This window comes from Oryza glaberrima, chromosome 3 (assembly GCF_000147395.1).
Source record: "Oryza glaberrima chromosome 3, OglaRS2, whole genome shotgun sequence".
Classification (NCBI taxonomy): Eukaryota; Viridiplantae; Streptophyta; class Magnoliopsida; order Poales; family Poaceae; genus Oryza; species Oryza glaberrima.
The window spans coordinates 9,322,631-9,338,140 of NC_068328.1; the positions used below are offsets into that span (position 1 = coordinate 9,322,631).

The 15,510-nt window shown below is 45.8% G+C and overlaps 2 protein-coding genes across 2 annotated transcripts; one reads left to right on the forward strand and one right to left on the reverse strand.

Moving 5' to 3' along the window:
• The first annotated feature begins 609 nt into the window (after nt 1-609).
• Nucleotides 610-4,992, forward strand: LOC127765989 (probable sugar phosphate/phosphate translocator At3g11320). Its single transcript, XM_052290979.1, has 4 exons — nt 610-1,339; nt 2,618-2,721; nt 2,891-3,119; nt 4,427-4,992. Exons 1-4 carry the CDS (start codon nt 854-856, stop codon nt 4,574-4,576), a joined length of 969 nt encoding a protein of 322 aa, XP_052146939.1. The 5' UTR covers nt 610-853; the 3' UTR covers nt 4,577-4,992.
• A 1,450-nt stretch (nt 4,993-6,442) lies between these two features.
• Nucleotides 6,443-9,233, reverse strand: LOC127765531 (probable RNA-binding protein ARP1). Its single transcript, XM_052290446.1, has 6 exons — nt 8,835-9,233; nt 8,540-8,747; nt 8,264-8,429; nt 7,638-7,677; nt 7,254-7,512; nt 6,443-6,851 (listed from the first exon to the last, which is right to left on the reverse strand). Exons 1-6 carry the CDS (start codon nt 9,066-9,068, stop codon nt 6,826-6,828), a joined length of 933 nt encoding a protein of 310 aa, XP_052146406.1. The 5' UTR covers nt 9,069-9,233; the 3' UTR covers nt 6,443-6,825.
• Between the last annotated feature and the right edge of the window lie 6,277 nt (nt 9,234-15,510).

The following is a 15,510-nucleotide window of genomic DNA, read 5'->3' on the forward strand; positions in this document are numbered from 1 at the left end:
AAAATAAATGATATTTACATATTTCTTTTTTTTAATAAGATGAATGATCAAACATCACATCAAAAGTGAACGGTGCCACACATTATAAAACCATAGGTAATTTGTTGCAGGTTATTTTTGACTCGATTAGAGCGAAAAATTCTTCAAAAAGACAAAAATACTCCTACGGTCAAAAGCTTTTGAGCTAAGTCTGAAGTGAATATGGAATACGATGTATGCATAATTTATAAATTTTCACTCTAACACCATGTCTGAAGCATGTGGTGGGTATTTTCGTCTTTCTCAAGAATTCATTTCTCTAATTGAGTCAAAAGTGTCATTTGTCGTTTTGTCGTGACACATTTTTCCGATGTCTGTCAGTAAATTATATAAATTTTAAATGTTATGTAGCAAAATTCGTAGGATACGAAAGACCAAACAATGTACATTTAGGCTGGGAAGGTATATACGCATGACTACGTCTAATCTAAACAGCAGCATTGAAAAATTACTCCGTCTAGTACATTATCTACTCCAGTGCCTACTACTACTACTGGTCAATAATAAATAAACCTAAGCCAAAACCAGCCTTAAAAAGCCTTATATAATTAAAAAAACAGGGAAAAAGGAAGCGAGAAAGAAATCTCGCTCTCGCCTCCTCGCCACCGTTCTCCGTCCATCCACCGAGTCACCGACAGGAGGCGCGTCTCCTCCCTCCTCACCTCCATCCCCATAAACACAGCAGGCTCACGCACACGCCTCCGCCCCGGAGGAAGGAAGGAAGGAAGGCAAGGAAGCCAAGCCCGCGACCCCGACCTACCCCCACCAATTCAAACCTCCCTCCTCAGATCCACCACCACCCCGAGCGCCCGCGATGACGGCCAAGGGCGGCGCCGCGCCGTCGCCGGGCGGCGCGGGCGGCCTCCCGAACGGCCGCTTCTTCACCGTGGGGCTCGTCACCGCCTGGTACTCCTCCAACATCGGCGTCCTCCTCCTCAACAAGTACCTCCTCAGCAACTACGGCTTCAAGTACCCAATCTTCCTCACCATGTGCCACATGTCCGCCTGCGCCCTCCTCTCCTACGCCGCCATCGCCTGGCTCCGCGTCGTCCCCATGCAGCTCGTCCGCTCCCGCGTCCAGCTCGCCAAGATCGCCGCCCTCAGCCTCGTCTTCTGCGGCTCCGTCGTCTCCGGCAACGTCTCGCTCCGCTACCTCCCCGTCTCCTTCAACCAGGCCGTCGGCGCCACCACCCCCTTCTTCACCGCCGTCTTCGCCTACATCATGACCGTCAAGAGGGAGTCCTGGGTCACCTACCTCACCCTCGTCCCCGTCGTCACCGGCGTCATGATCGCCAGCGGAGTGAGTTGTTGCTCTGCCTACCTCTCCCTATCTATCCCCTTTTTTGGTAGATCTGGTGCCGCTGCAGTTGGATCTGAGGGGGAATCCGGCCATGGCTGGATGATGATGGGGGGCTCAGTTCTCGTGAGATCTAGCAGCTGAGAAGGCTAACAAACAGGAGGATCTGTTTATTGTGCCTTATGGGACTCCCTTTATTACGTTAGTGGCTTGCTTCAGATGATCTGAAGTGCTGATGGTTCCTTTTCTACTACTCCTTATGTTGGAAATTTGGGTTATGATTATTTTTGGGACCAATTCATTAGTATTTACTAAATTCCTGACACAAATGCACCCACCAATTTGAGAAAATTGCTCTTTTGACACATGGTTAGATTTTTTTTTCCTCACCAGTTTGTAGGGGTAGCTGATACAGCTCTTTTCAGTATCCTTCTTGTTTTATTGGCCGGAGCCCAGAGCAACATCCAAATAATTGTTTGCTTGGTGATAACCCACAGGCCAGAGTCATTGAGGGAGATAGGTTCCTCTGGAGGTAGACTTGTTCTACTGTAAAACTTCACCGGTGAAGTTGTGGACGTCCAAGCCATTTTTTTTGCTCTGTAGTACCAACCTTATTGGTTGAGTTACAATGCGTTGGGATTTGGGAGATATATTGTGATATTCCAGTGTAGGTGATGGAAATAGCCATCGGTTTCGATTGCCATGAAATTGATACGTGGAATCTCGTTAGATTGACACATGAAGAATTGTGTTCTTCAAAGTGTTCTTGAACCTTGTGACGTTAATTGTGGTGCTCTTACATTGAGTTCCATGCAATAGGTATTATGCTGCCAGCTGATTAGAAACAATTGTTGTGCTTCTAGGCACTCTAATAATCTTAAAATCAGGTAATCTAAGAAAATAGGAGAATCCTATATCATTAATTGAATGAGAACAAAAAATATCACTTATTGTGATGGGCCTACATCATGAAGTCATCATAGATTAATTAGAGTTGTCATAGATGTATAACAAATGGCGCAAGTATACAACACAATTTTTATAACACATATTATGAGTTGTATAGCGAATACAAGTTTAGCTGCGCAGTTGTATGGTGCCTACTGCTTTTAAATTAAATACAGCATCCAAGGCTAGCAAATTTGTGGGTTGGCTAGCAGCATTGCACCCCATAGAATTGTGGGAAGCTCTGTGTACCTTCTTGTTTAATTATCTGCTTAAGGGTATACATTGCTTCTGTCATCAACTAATTAATATGGATCATGCAAACTGAACTTACAGGGAGAGCCTAGCTTTCATCTGTTTGGATTCATCATGTGCATTGGGGCCACTGCTGCAAGGGCATTGAAGACGGTGTTGCAAGGAATCCTCCTTTCATCCGAGGGGTAATCCTCTTTTCTTTTCATTTTATGTACAGATCATAACTGATATGCATGGTCTGGATTCAAACTATTGCTTTCATGAAAGTGATATTCCTGTTGAGTAATGTGCAGATTTTGAGGGTTTATCTTTTTCAGGGTAAAATTTGACAATTCATATTCTGCCATTTTGCAGGGAGAAGCTTAATTCTATGAATTTGCTTTTATACATGGCTCCAATTGCTGTTATTCTCTTGCTCCCTGCTACCATCTTCATGGAGGACAACGTTGTTGGCATTACAATAGAACTGGCCAAAAAGGACACCACGATTGTTTGGTTGCTGCTGTTCAATTCCTGCTTGGCATATTTTGTCAATTTGACCAATTTCTTGGTGACTAAGCATACTAGTGCATTGACTCTACAGGTATGGCATGGAGTCTCACTCTTTAATTCATCTCTTGTTACTGGAGTAGAATTTAGCAGTGTTCAAGAAATTGTTTTAGATTTCAAATTTGTTGCTGACATGTTAGTACAGTGTACCCACTCACTTCCATACATGATTTTAGAATGGCGTTTGATTGATTGGTAATACATAATTACACAACAATATTCGCATTCCACAGTTAACAAATTTAGCTTCTATAAGTTTAACTGTAGAATTTTGAGGTGGCCCAGGGAATGACATCAAATCAAAGTTTCAAACTTATCGGCCAGCCAGCTACTGAGCTTGGAAATATGTTTACTATGTCCATTGATTTCAACTAAAAGTGCTTAGCTTAGTTCCCTCTTAAAATTTCCTTAATTCCATTGGGTTACCTTAAGATTGTTAGCATATTTTGGTTCTATTTGTCCCACTGCTCAGTTGAGTAAATAAGTTCTATTTTAATAATATTGGGATGTGGACAAGTAATTCGCAAATAGTAGCATTAGTCTTCAGTAACTAGCATACAGCTTGACACATTGTTCAAGTTATCTATCAAACCTGATGAGAAGATTGTCTGTTGCACTGCTATCATTGACAATCTTGTGGAGGACTGAAGCCCATTTGATAATACAAAAGGAGAATGCAACTTAATTGACCCGCCAACAACTATTGCCCTATTAAGATAGTGATATAGATAGTGTTTACTATCTAGTATTGTTATTACGGCACTGTCTAGGTCTCTAGGCTACGCGTTGGCATCTAGGCAATCCAGGTAGGATGCTGCAGAGGCTTACCTCTCAATGGTGCTTTACTCCTCTGCCTGCCACTGGCCAAGCCCCCCTCTATCGTGCTCCCTCTGAGACTCCAATCTATCCAAGTGCCTGTCAGGATTCCTCATCTTGTGCCTGGCCAAGCTCTAGGTCTGAGTAGGCATGTGCATTCTTACCCAGTTTGCTTGGCTCTGCTGTAGAGCTCCCCCAATCTGCTTTGCTCTGCCTCCCTCCCAATCCCTGATTTTTGTTGCTCACCATCTCTGCTCTGCTTTACACTTCTCTGCGACTCTGCCTCCTTGGTGCCTTGATGGTCGACTTGTACACAATGACGATCATTGTATCGTCTGTGCTATTATTCATATTTTTTTATGCACAAAACATGATCTGTTATGATTTGTAACCACTTGCTGAAACACCACTAATTTGTTCAAGTAGTTGCTATTAGATCATTGGTTCATTTATGATCATTTAACCGTAGCAGACTGAATTGTAATTTTGTGTTTATAAGTTTTTAACATCCACTGTTGTTTCCAGGTCCTAGGTAACGCGAAAGGTGCTGTGGCAGTTGTTGTCTCAATTCTAATATTCAGGAATCCCGTATCTGTAACTGGAATGCTCGGTTACACTCTTACAGTTATAGGCGTAATTCTTTACAGTGAATCCAAAAAACGCAACAAGCCCTGAATATTTTAGAATGCCGTAAATATGGCTGTCCTTTCTCATTCCGGTGGATGCCCAGGGCTAATATATGACGGGGAACTACATCGGGGACAATTGCAACAAATCCTGCACTGTATGGAGCCTGATTGGATAGCAAGGATAGAAGTCCAATAATACATGTAGTTTGCCCATGGGATCTGGGAGGCATTTTGTTTTGCTAATGGAAATGATCAATAGAATATATTTTTTTTGTGTTTAGAGAACTGTGGCTCACGTTGCCAACATTGGTTAATACGGTTAGTTCGTGGAAATTGTTTTGAGTCATTCATCGGTTATTGTAAGTTCATGTTCCCCCATTTTGTTTTTTCTCTGAAGATTGCCTGTACCAAACTTTGCTCCAGGACCCCCTAATATATTATGACAGTGAATTTAATCCCACAGTGAGCTGTTGTTACACTGATGCTGTTCTGCTTCATTGTAGTTTACCTTACCTTATGAAATAGAGTCTACATAAAAGTAAATTTACTGGAAACTTAAGATTACACCATGAATAGGAGTAGCTATTTTTTTTAAGATAATAACACTATGGCTTTTACTCAACGAGCTACAACTAATTATTACAAAGTTCACACATGGACAAACTCAGCACACACTGACATAATGTAAAGAAAACACAAACTAAAAAGACACCAACACTGCAACACAAGATAAAAGAACTCTGAAATTGACAAAAAAATGTATATAATAAAATGTATATAATCGTCGACTCAAGTTTATGACATGCATTTTGTAGTTGGGTCCAACCCTGAAACTAATATGTTGTCCTGAATAGTACATTTGACATTCTGATTTTCAAGGTTCCTCCTTGCCTTCATCTTTTCTGCCCTTTGCAGTGTGAAGCTAGTCTATCACTTCCTTCTCTTGATCTGTCTGTTGGGGCTATTAACGCCTCTGGAACAACATGTAGCTTTAGAGCTAAACTGTCCTGGGACTGGACTGACTCCACCACAGTTGTGTCCTGTGCTAATCCATCATACTCTCATAAGATGTTGTAAGCCCTTTGATTCAGGCAACAACATTACCTGGGTAGATGGAGTAGAAGAAGCCCCTTTCTCTGAAAATAGAACCACTGTTCTGGCCACCATTGTCCATTATAGAACCATCCTTAAGATTGGATATGTCTTCACCCTTACCCTTGCCATGCACGTTACTTCCATCTTCCTCTTTTTCATCTTCCTTATCACCTCCACTGTCCATGTGGAGGGGTAGCTATTGATGGTCAAGGTTATATATAGCGTGAACACATAACGTCATCCTCTCAAACATGTGATTTTCATCGCAGAGTAGGCCAGGTTTACAAAATGCTGATAAGGTAAGGTAAGCTAATGAAAACTCCGTGTCTACTGTATTGGTAGCTATGTACGATAGTGGCTAAATGCGCGTCAAATTGCAGAAGAGAATGAGCAGTAGCGCTATCGTATTATGTTCTTGTGGATTGAGGTAAACAACGTGTGGAAGTAGGCGAAGTGTCGATAATTCGAGATTTTGCCAATTAAACGGGAGTAATTAGACGTGTGGTTTCCAGCGTCTATTCATTTGAAGTCCAGCAAACTTGCGCATTTAGACTCTCGCGGAATCCATCAAAAGCTCTGTTTTCTCTGACGATAGGCACTAAGTACCGAGCTGAACAATGGACAGTTTAGCAGTGTAGAACTGATAATTCAGTCCGTGAAAATAACCGCAGCGTGGGAACCAATAATTGAGCTCACATATGTGCACCAAACTTAGTTGTTTTTTTCATCTAAAAGAAAAACCTGAGTTACTACTGCAGTAAAACAAGGGGCATAATAGTTTGCAGAGCTGGTTGAAGTGGGAACCAAACAAGAGTCATAGCGAGTGATACTGTAGTAGGAGTATCATATTTCATCAGATTCATCATATGGTTCCAGACAGAATTTTCAGAGAATATATGACGAGAGATTATGACGATTTATTCAGGTTCACTGTCCCCTGCAGCGACTGGACTACAGACACTTGGAAAAAGAAGGGGTTTACCATTGAAAAATACGCTGGTAAACGAGAGACGAATTGAATCTTTCTTGTTACAGATTTTTGATGGGCGTGCGCCCCCATGGACGCACGAGTTAGAGCGAATTAAACGAATCGAATAGGCAGCCTAGTCCGACAACCGGACGAACCCTTCATGTGCAGCTTGTTAATCGCCAGAGCACCTTTGGCCTCCTCTTAATTCCTCGCACTGTCGCCGTGCCCCTTCAACTGCATCCCGTCACCTGCTCCACTGCAGTACATGTACATCACAAACATGCAGGCACCAGAGTTAGATCGGTGTACTCGGTAGATCCTGCGAACTGGTTACATCATGTGTAGCTAGCTGGAGATCTGCAAAGCTTTGGGCAGCAAAAGACAGTGCACATGCGAAAGCTGTACTAACTGATGGTAGTTAAGGTGATTAGTAGTATCTTCGTAGCTGTCTCTCTTTGATTGAAGTTCAAGTTCAGATTCAGAAAAGTTTGTCGACATAGGTAACGGGTTTAACTCCTTCCTTTGCAATGCAACTACCGACTAAAAAATGCAGCTACATTGATCCTCTAGTGCAATTGTTCATCGCAATGTTCCTAAACAGGAGTCTGTCCATGGAATTAAGAACTTGTAGTGCTCGTGAATCAGTAGCATGTTTTACCTTTGGGAGGGGCCATGACGGTGGGCTTGGAGATGATGGCGGGCACGGTGGTGACGGCTGCGGCCGAGACCGGCGGGAAGAAGTGGGCGGCGGGGACGCCCATGCCCTGCGCGCCATGGTAGTGGTACTGGTAGTACGGGTACACGGGCATCATCCCGTTCGCCGCGAGCATGCCTCCCTGCGCCGCCGCCGGGTACGAGAAGTGCCCCTGCAGGTAGGCCCCGTTCGTGCCATGCGCCGCTGCCGCCTGGCCTAGCTTCTGCTCCCGCGTCACAAAGCAAAATTATTCTCAGTTCATATGAAACCGTACATGGCTGCAAGGCAACATTTAGGACGTTTTGGTGCATCAGGGAGAGGAGAATTGGGTAGATCAAGAAGGCTTACCGCGTTGTAGCTCAGGTCAGCGACGTAGTTCGGGGAGTACCTGATCGAGCCAAACCAATCAATCAGTGCAACGAATTATCGCTGGTGTAACACTTGGTTATAATAATAAGGCAACTAAAAGTCAGATCGCGTAATCAATTGACAACTATGGGCGCTGCTTTAACTGCGTGCGCAGCCGTTAATTTTTTCTTTTTTTGCCCTCCCCTGTTCTTTTGCGTTCTTTCCCTGCATCCCGTGCAGGCCAGCACGTGGGCACGTGAGAGCACGACGAGGCAGCTGGTCCGGTCCATGTCCAGCCTGTGCCTGCGCGCTCCTTGTCGCGTCGCGTGCCCCCCTAGCCAGCCACTGTCTCGCATGTGCCCCACCCCATGCACCGGTCCCCCCCTCCGCCCCGTCCGGGCGCGCACCGGACACGGATCCTCGTACGCGCGCGAGCACGGAGATACTAGCTAGCGAGAAGAGAGAATTCACGCGCGCCGCCCCTCCGAAACGTCGCGCCATGGCGGCGCAAAATTCTCGTCCGTTTTTTTTTCTTCTTTTTCTGGAGCCGTTTGGGTTCGAAACGTTGTGCGCGCGAAGAGATCGAGTAGAATTGTAGTACGGTAGAAGGGGAGGAGAGCACGTACCCGTAGGTGGTGGCGGCGGGGTAGAAGGGGAGAACGCCGTGGTATTGCTGGTGGTGGCCGCCATGGGCGGCGTAGTGCGCGGCCGGCGGCGGCGGCGGAGGCGGCGTCGTGGAGGGGTGGTAGTACCACGGCACCGGCGACACGCCCCTGGACCCCACCGCGATGGCTGCTCGCCAAAGGCATGTGATCTCACTCGTCAGTACGACCGTGGACGACGCACGTTAATTAACAAACAGCTGTAACTAGCGTTGGTTAAAAACTGCACCGGGTGCGTACCTGGCGCGGGCTGGTGGTGGTGAGGGGAGGGAAGCGCGGGGGCGTGCGGCCCCGGGGTTGCCGGCGGCGAGGGGCGGAGGAGGTGAGGCGGCTGGGCGCGCGGCTTGGCGCCGAGGGACGCGAGGTTGCAGTTGGCGCGGCGGCCGTTGATGACCGGTGTGGCGTCCTCGCACGCCTTCTTGGCCGCGTCCGCCTCCTTGAACGTCACCTGCAGCCACACCACCGTAAGAAAACCGAACCTCGCGCACGTCGCGACACGAAAGCGAGAATGAGAGCGTGGAGTGGTGGAACTGACGAATCCGTAGCCCTTGGAGCGGCCGGTGAGCTTGTCGGAGATGATGACGGCCTCGAGGATGTCGCCGAAGCGCTCGAAGTGCTCGCGGAGCGTGTCCTTGTGCGTCTCCCACGCCAGTCCTCCCACGAACACCTTGGTCAGTGTCGTGTCACCGAACGCCGCCGCCGGCTGCTGCACCTGCACCACCTGCGGCGGCGGCGGAGTCTGCTGCGGCTGCCCGCCCATCATCGTCATCTCTCTTCGTGGCCGGGGCCGCGCGCGCCTAGCTACCTAGCTACCGACCACCTCAACGACACCACGCCGAGCTGAGCCGACCCGCTAGCTGCGACGTGCGTTCGTGCGCGGTGATATGCGAAGGGGGAGGCGAGCGAGAGCGAGCTATGTGGTGCGCTACTGCGGCTGCTTATATAGACCGGAGTTTATAAATTCTTGGGGGGAAGGAGGGAGAGTGGTGGTTGGGTGGGCTGGATAACGGAAACAGGAGAGCTGCTACTACTAGCCTGTCGGACTGCTCCTCTAGCCTGGCCACTCTGTCCTGTGCCTCACTTGGCCTCTCTCTCTCTCCTCTCCGACTAGTGTAACTAACAGAAAATTCCTGCAGGCTGCAACACACATTCACTCTCCGGCTAAGATCTCTACACACCACTCTGATTATTCTGCGTAGTCATGTCTCTTGTTCGCGAAAAGAAAATTTTGATGTGTCATATATCGAAAGGGATTTCGGACACAAATGAAATAGCCAATTTTATAACTTGACTGAAAACCGCGAGACGAATCTTTGAAGCTTAATTAAACCGTCATTAGCATGGTAACATTTATGGTTAATTATGAACTAATTAAGCTCAAAATATTCGTCTCGTGATTTTCATGTAAACTGTGCAATTAGTTTTTATTTTATGTATATTTAATATTTTATACATGTGTCAAAAGATTTGATGTGATGTTTTTGGAAATGTTTTTGGAAAATAAAATTAGGAACTAAACCCCGCCTTAGTAACCAAAATTAATCTTCCTGAAGAAGAGTTGTCTTTGGGGTGGTTTAATTAATTTGACAGTTCATATTGGTAGTAACTCGCGTGTATCCGTACAATGTATTAGGCTGTGAGATGATTCGATTACAAGTTTATTTACCTGGCTGGAGAAAATGAGAGATGGACGAGTGGCCATATGGGGAGCTGTACGAGAAGATGGAACCAGCTGGCTTTGCAGTTTCGCCTTTACCACACAACGTGCTCGCGCCTTTGATTTGCTTAGCTAGCTCGCTCGCTCGCTCTCAGCTGCGTGATCATGTTGCCCTATATATTGCTGTAGTCTTTAGCTGTTTTTAATTAAGAACCATGTTAATCTTGACGATTGATCAGGGCGATTGTGATTCTCAGAAAAGAAGCTTTTCCTGTTTCCTTTCCTCGTATTGTATGGTAGTGCTGTTTAGGGTTGCAAATCAGGCACTGGGGAATGCATACAGTTGCTGCATGTGAGTGTATTTTTAAGTTGACAGAAAATACAGTCATACGGTACACCTGAAAACACATCTAAAGCTAGCTAGCTAGCACGTGAGGGTATCGGGTAGGGATCGTCATTTTGCTGGCAGGAAAACATAAGACTCAGACCCCAAAAGTATATATACACTAGATGCAGAGTATATTATTCCTATATTACTAGTACTCCTAACTGCTACTCATCGTAACAAAAACAACGTCCCTGCCGCCCCTTATCCAGTTGTTGTCTCACGTAAAATCTGCTTCTAACCTAAGATGAAGCAGATCGATCGACTGAGGGTATTGCAAATTAAACCTACAAGCTAAGGCTACAAATTCCCTCACATACACATCATTGTGTTCCATAAAGAGCAGCACGACGGCATGGGCAAACTGAGACTGTGACCCCAACCCAAATATAATGGACGCGGCATTTGCACGGAGGGGATCGGGCAGATCTCGCGTTAATTCGCCGGAATCGCAAAACCAAAGCATACACTCGCAGTGTAGCAGTATTTCCGGTGACGTACGCCACCGCGGGACCGGCGGACTATGCGCCGCGGTCCCGCCCGGCTCCCTCCCTCCCCTCACGTGAGGAGGGGCCGCGCGCCCCTGCGCCCGCACGGCGCGACGAGCTAGCGACTGCACGCATGCGCCCGATCGATCGCGCGATCCCGGTGGGTTGGTGTCTCGGCGATGATGAGTGGGCGACCCATGCATCGCCAATTTAATTTGCCACTTGCTCCCCGGCCACCCAGCCCGCGAGCCCCGCGACCGATCGATCGGGAGACGGGATGGGAGAACGTACGTCTCTCCTCTTTTTGCTCGTGAAACACCATGATTTCGCCGCGGAATCGCGTAGAGGCGCAGTCAGCCGCGCGCGCGCACCTCCGGCTGCATGCGCGCCTTGCTGGATCGGTCGATCGGCAGATCTAGTGTCCGGTCAGTCGCCTGCGGCATTGCCTTGGGTAGAGCTGGAACTTTGTTCGGAGATACTAGGAGGCATGCACATGGATATGGTGTACTGGGGGGACGATCCGACGATGACGAGATGCGTACGTGTGTGTCCCTGAGATCCCACGGAGAAGGTAGAAAAAGAGTGACTTGAAACCTGGCGAGTACTCCTCATGTGAGACACAGCTAGAAATGGAAGGACATGTACGAGTAAGTGACTGTTTCACGTACTATATGTTAGGAAACGATAGGCGAACAAACGATAAAAAACAATAGATCAATCACAAAAGACACGAGATTTAACGTGGAAAACCCTCCCAAAATAGGAGAGAAAAAACCACGGGCACCAGCCAGCAAAATATCTTCACTATATCTGAGGTGAGGTTACATCGCCGCACGGCGGCTTACAAGAGGTATATATATAGTGGAACCCTAAAAAGGGATGATGATCCGTACCGCGTCCCCAGGCGCACAGCCCAATGGGCCAGCTTCAGCCTTCGCTCCGCTACGGCAGAAGCTGGCCTTTATTAAGTGCAAATGAATTTGGATCACAACTCAACAAACTCCACCTTAAGACAAATTCCTTCTTGTAACATGAATCAATCCTTCACCCTGAACACAACAAAGACAAAAAACCACTTTCGGCGCCAAATAGCCTCTCGGGCTAAACCACTATACCAACTAAGCTTGAGCAAAGCTCAAACTTAGCAACAGGAACAGGCTTTGTCATCATATCAGCAGGATTATCATGAGTACTTATCTTGCATACCTTTAGCTTACCTTGCGCGACTACATCACGAACATAATGGTACTTGATATCAATGTGCTTTGTCCTCTCATGAAACATCTGATCTTTGGTGAGGCATATAGCACTTTGACTGTCACAAAACAAGTTAATGCAAGAATCAACTCCACAAAGCTCAGCAAACAATCCTTTCAGCCAAACTGATTCTTTACATGCTTCAGCAATAGCCATGTATTCTGCTTCAGTGGTAGACTGGGCAACAACAGGCTGCAACGTTGCCTTCCAACTCACAGCACAACTACTAATGGTAAACACATAACCTGTGAGTGACCTTCTCTTATCCAAATCTGCAGCAAAATCAGAATCCACATATCCAACAAGCCCCTTATCAGTCCTGCCAAACTTCAAGCAAGCATCAGCTGTGCCTTTGAGGTACCTGAAAATCCACTGAACAGCTTTCCAGTGTTCTTTACCAGGATTAGCCATGTATCTACTAACCAAACTCATAGCATGAGATAAATCTGGCCGGGAGCAAACCATGGCATACATCAAAGAACCAACAGCACTAGAATATGGAACTCTAGACATGTATTCTACATCCTCATCAGTACTAGCACATTGTAAAGCTGATAATTTAAAATGTGGTGCAATAGGAGTGCTAACAGGCTTTGCATCATGCATGTTAAAACGCTGAAGAACCTTCTTAATGTAGCTTTGCTGACTAAGAAATAACAAACCAGAATTTCTGTCTCTAGTGATTTCCATACCTAGAATTTTCTTAGCAGCACCAAGATCCTTCATATCAAACTCACTACTCAACTGTTTCTTCAATGTAGTGATTTGTTCCTTGCTCTTGGCAGCAATCAGCATATCATCAACATATAACAGCAAGTATATAGGTGATCCATTAACAAATTTAATATACACACAGCTATCAAATTCAGACCTCTTAAAGTCATGTGACAACATAAATGAATCAAACCTTTTATACCATTGACGAGGAGACTGTTTCAAACCATACAAAGATCTTTTTAACTTGCAAACATAATCCTCCTTACCAGGTACTATGAACCCTTCTGGCTGGTCCATGTATATCTCCTCCTCAAGCTCTCCATGTAAAAATGCTGTCTTCACATCTAACTGCTCAAGCTCAAGATCATGCATAGCAACAATACTGAAGAATGTGCGAATTGAACTATGCTTTACAACCGGAGAGAACACATCATTATAATCAACACCAGCAATTTGACTGAAACCTTTTGCTACTAACCTTGCCTTAAACCTCGGAGGCTCGCTAGGAGATAAACCCTCCTTTCTCTTGAAGATCCATTTACAACGAACAGGCTTCTTCTGTTTTGGCAAGTGCACAAGCTCCCATGTGCCATTCTTCTCAAGAGACTGCATCTCCTCCTGCATAGCTGAGATCCACTTCTCACGGTCTCCAGAAACAACAGCTTTAGTGTATGTGGCTGGCTCAAAAGTATTCTCCACCTGTTCAGCACAACTAAAAGCATAATAAACCATATCACATTCCTCAATAAGACGGACTGGAGCTCCACAACTCCTCTTTGTTCTGCGATGGGCAATAGGTTCATCTTGAGGCTGCAAAACAGGAGGTGAGTGCTGAACAGTATCATTAACATCATTACCAACAATTTCAGTTTCCTGATCATCCACGTGCTCCACCTGCACGCTAACATATTGCTGCTCCTCATCTGAACCACCTGGTATGACATCTGTGGGCAAGCTGTCATTAAACATAACAGATTCATTGAAAACAACACTCCTGCTCATGAAGGTCTTGTTAGTTTCAGGATTCCATAACTTATATCCTTTTACTCCTGAACCATAACCTAGAAATAGACACTTAATAGCTCTAGGCTCTAATTTTCCATTATCAACATGAGCATAAGCAGTGCATCCAAAAACTCTCAACTGTGAATAATCAGCAGGCATACCAGACCATACCTCAATGGGAGTTTTCTTATTAAGTGGGATAGAAGGCGACCTGTTGATCAAGTAGCAGGCGGTGTTAGCAGCCTCTGCCCAAAAACGCTTGTTCATGCGAGCGTTGGACAGCATGCAACGAGCCTTGGAGATGATGGTTCGGTTCATGCGCTCAGCTACACCATTCTGCTGTGGAGTGTACGGGATGGTGTGATGCCTAACGATGCCTTCCTTCCTGCAGTAATCATCAAAAGCATCTGAACAAAATTCACCACCATTGTCAGTGCGAAGTACTTTTACCTCCTTTTCAGTTTGCCTTTCTATCATAACTTTCCACTCCTTAAAAGCAGCAAATGTATCATCTTTATGTTTCAGGAAATAGGGCCACACTTTTCTAGAGTAATCATCAATAATGGTAAGCATATAACGAGCACCACCAAGAGGGGGCTTACGAGAAGGCCCCCACAAATCAGCATGTACATAATCAAGTATACCTTTGGTGCGATAAACTGAGGTATTGAATTTTACCCTCTTGTGCTTACCAAAAACACAGTGCTCACAGAATTTCATGTTACCCTGAGTGCAGCCATCCAGCAGGTTCCTCTTCATCAATTCTGCCATACCAAGTTCACTCATATGTCCAAGACGCATGTGCCACAGGTTAGTCTTACTAGGTTCATCTTTAGTAACAGCAGCAGCGGTAACAGAACCATGTAATGTACTTCCTCTAAGGACATATAAGTTTGCAGAATTCATATCACCAATCATGTAAACAAGAGAACCTTTCGATACCTTTATAACTCCACCTGAACCGGAGTATTTGTATCCTTCTGCATCAAGTGTGCTGAGAGAGATGAGATTTCTCGCCATCCCTGGTATGTGTCTCACATCTTTCAGCGTGCGTGTCATGCCATCATGAGTCTTGATCTGAACGGAGCCAATGCCCACGATCTCACGTGGGTTATCATCTCCCATGCGCACAACATCTCCATTCTGCACAGACTTGTAAGAACTAAACCAATCTCTGTTAATGCAGATATGAAACGAACATGCAGTATCAAGTATCCATTCATCATGACTAGCAACACAACCAGCAAAAACAACAAGACAATCTCCTGAATCAGAGTTTTCAGCACTGGTAACAACAGAGGCCTTACCATCAGATTTCCTTTTCTCCTTATTCTGCAGCTTCCAACATTCTTCAATGAAGTGATTTTTCTTTTTGCAATACTTACAGAACTTTTTACCTCTGGATTTAGAACGGCCTCTACTCTGACTCTTGTCACGATCATTGCTGTCGTTGTAGGTTCTCTGCTCAGATCTACCTCTGACCTGCAATGCTTCGCCCTTAGAGGACGACGCATCAGACTGAACCATACCTTTCATCTTCTCCCTATTTTGGAGCGCCTCATAAACTTCCGCTAGGGTTAGTTCATCACGGCTTAAAAGTATGGTGTCACGAAAATTTGCATATGAACTAGGCAGTGAGCATAACAGTAAAAGACCTAAATCTTCATCATCAAACTGTACCTCCATCGACACTAGGTCGGCA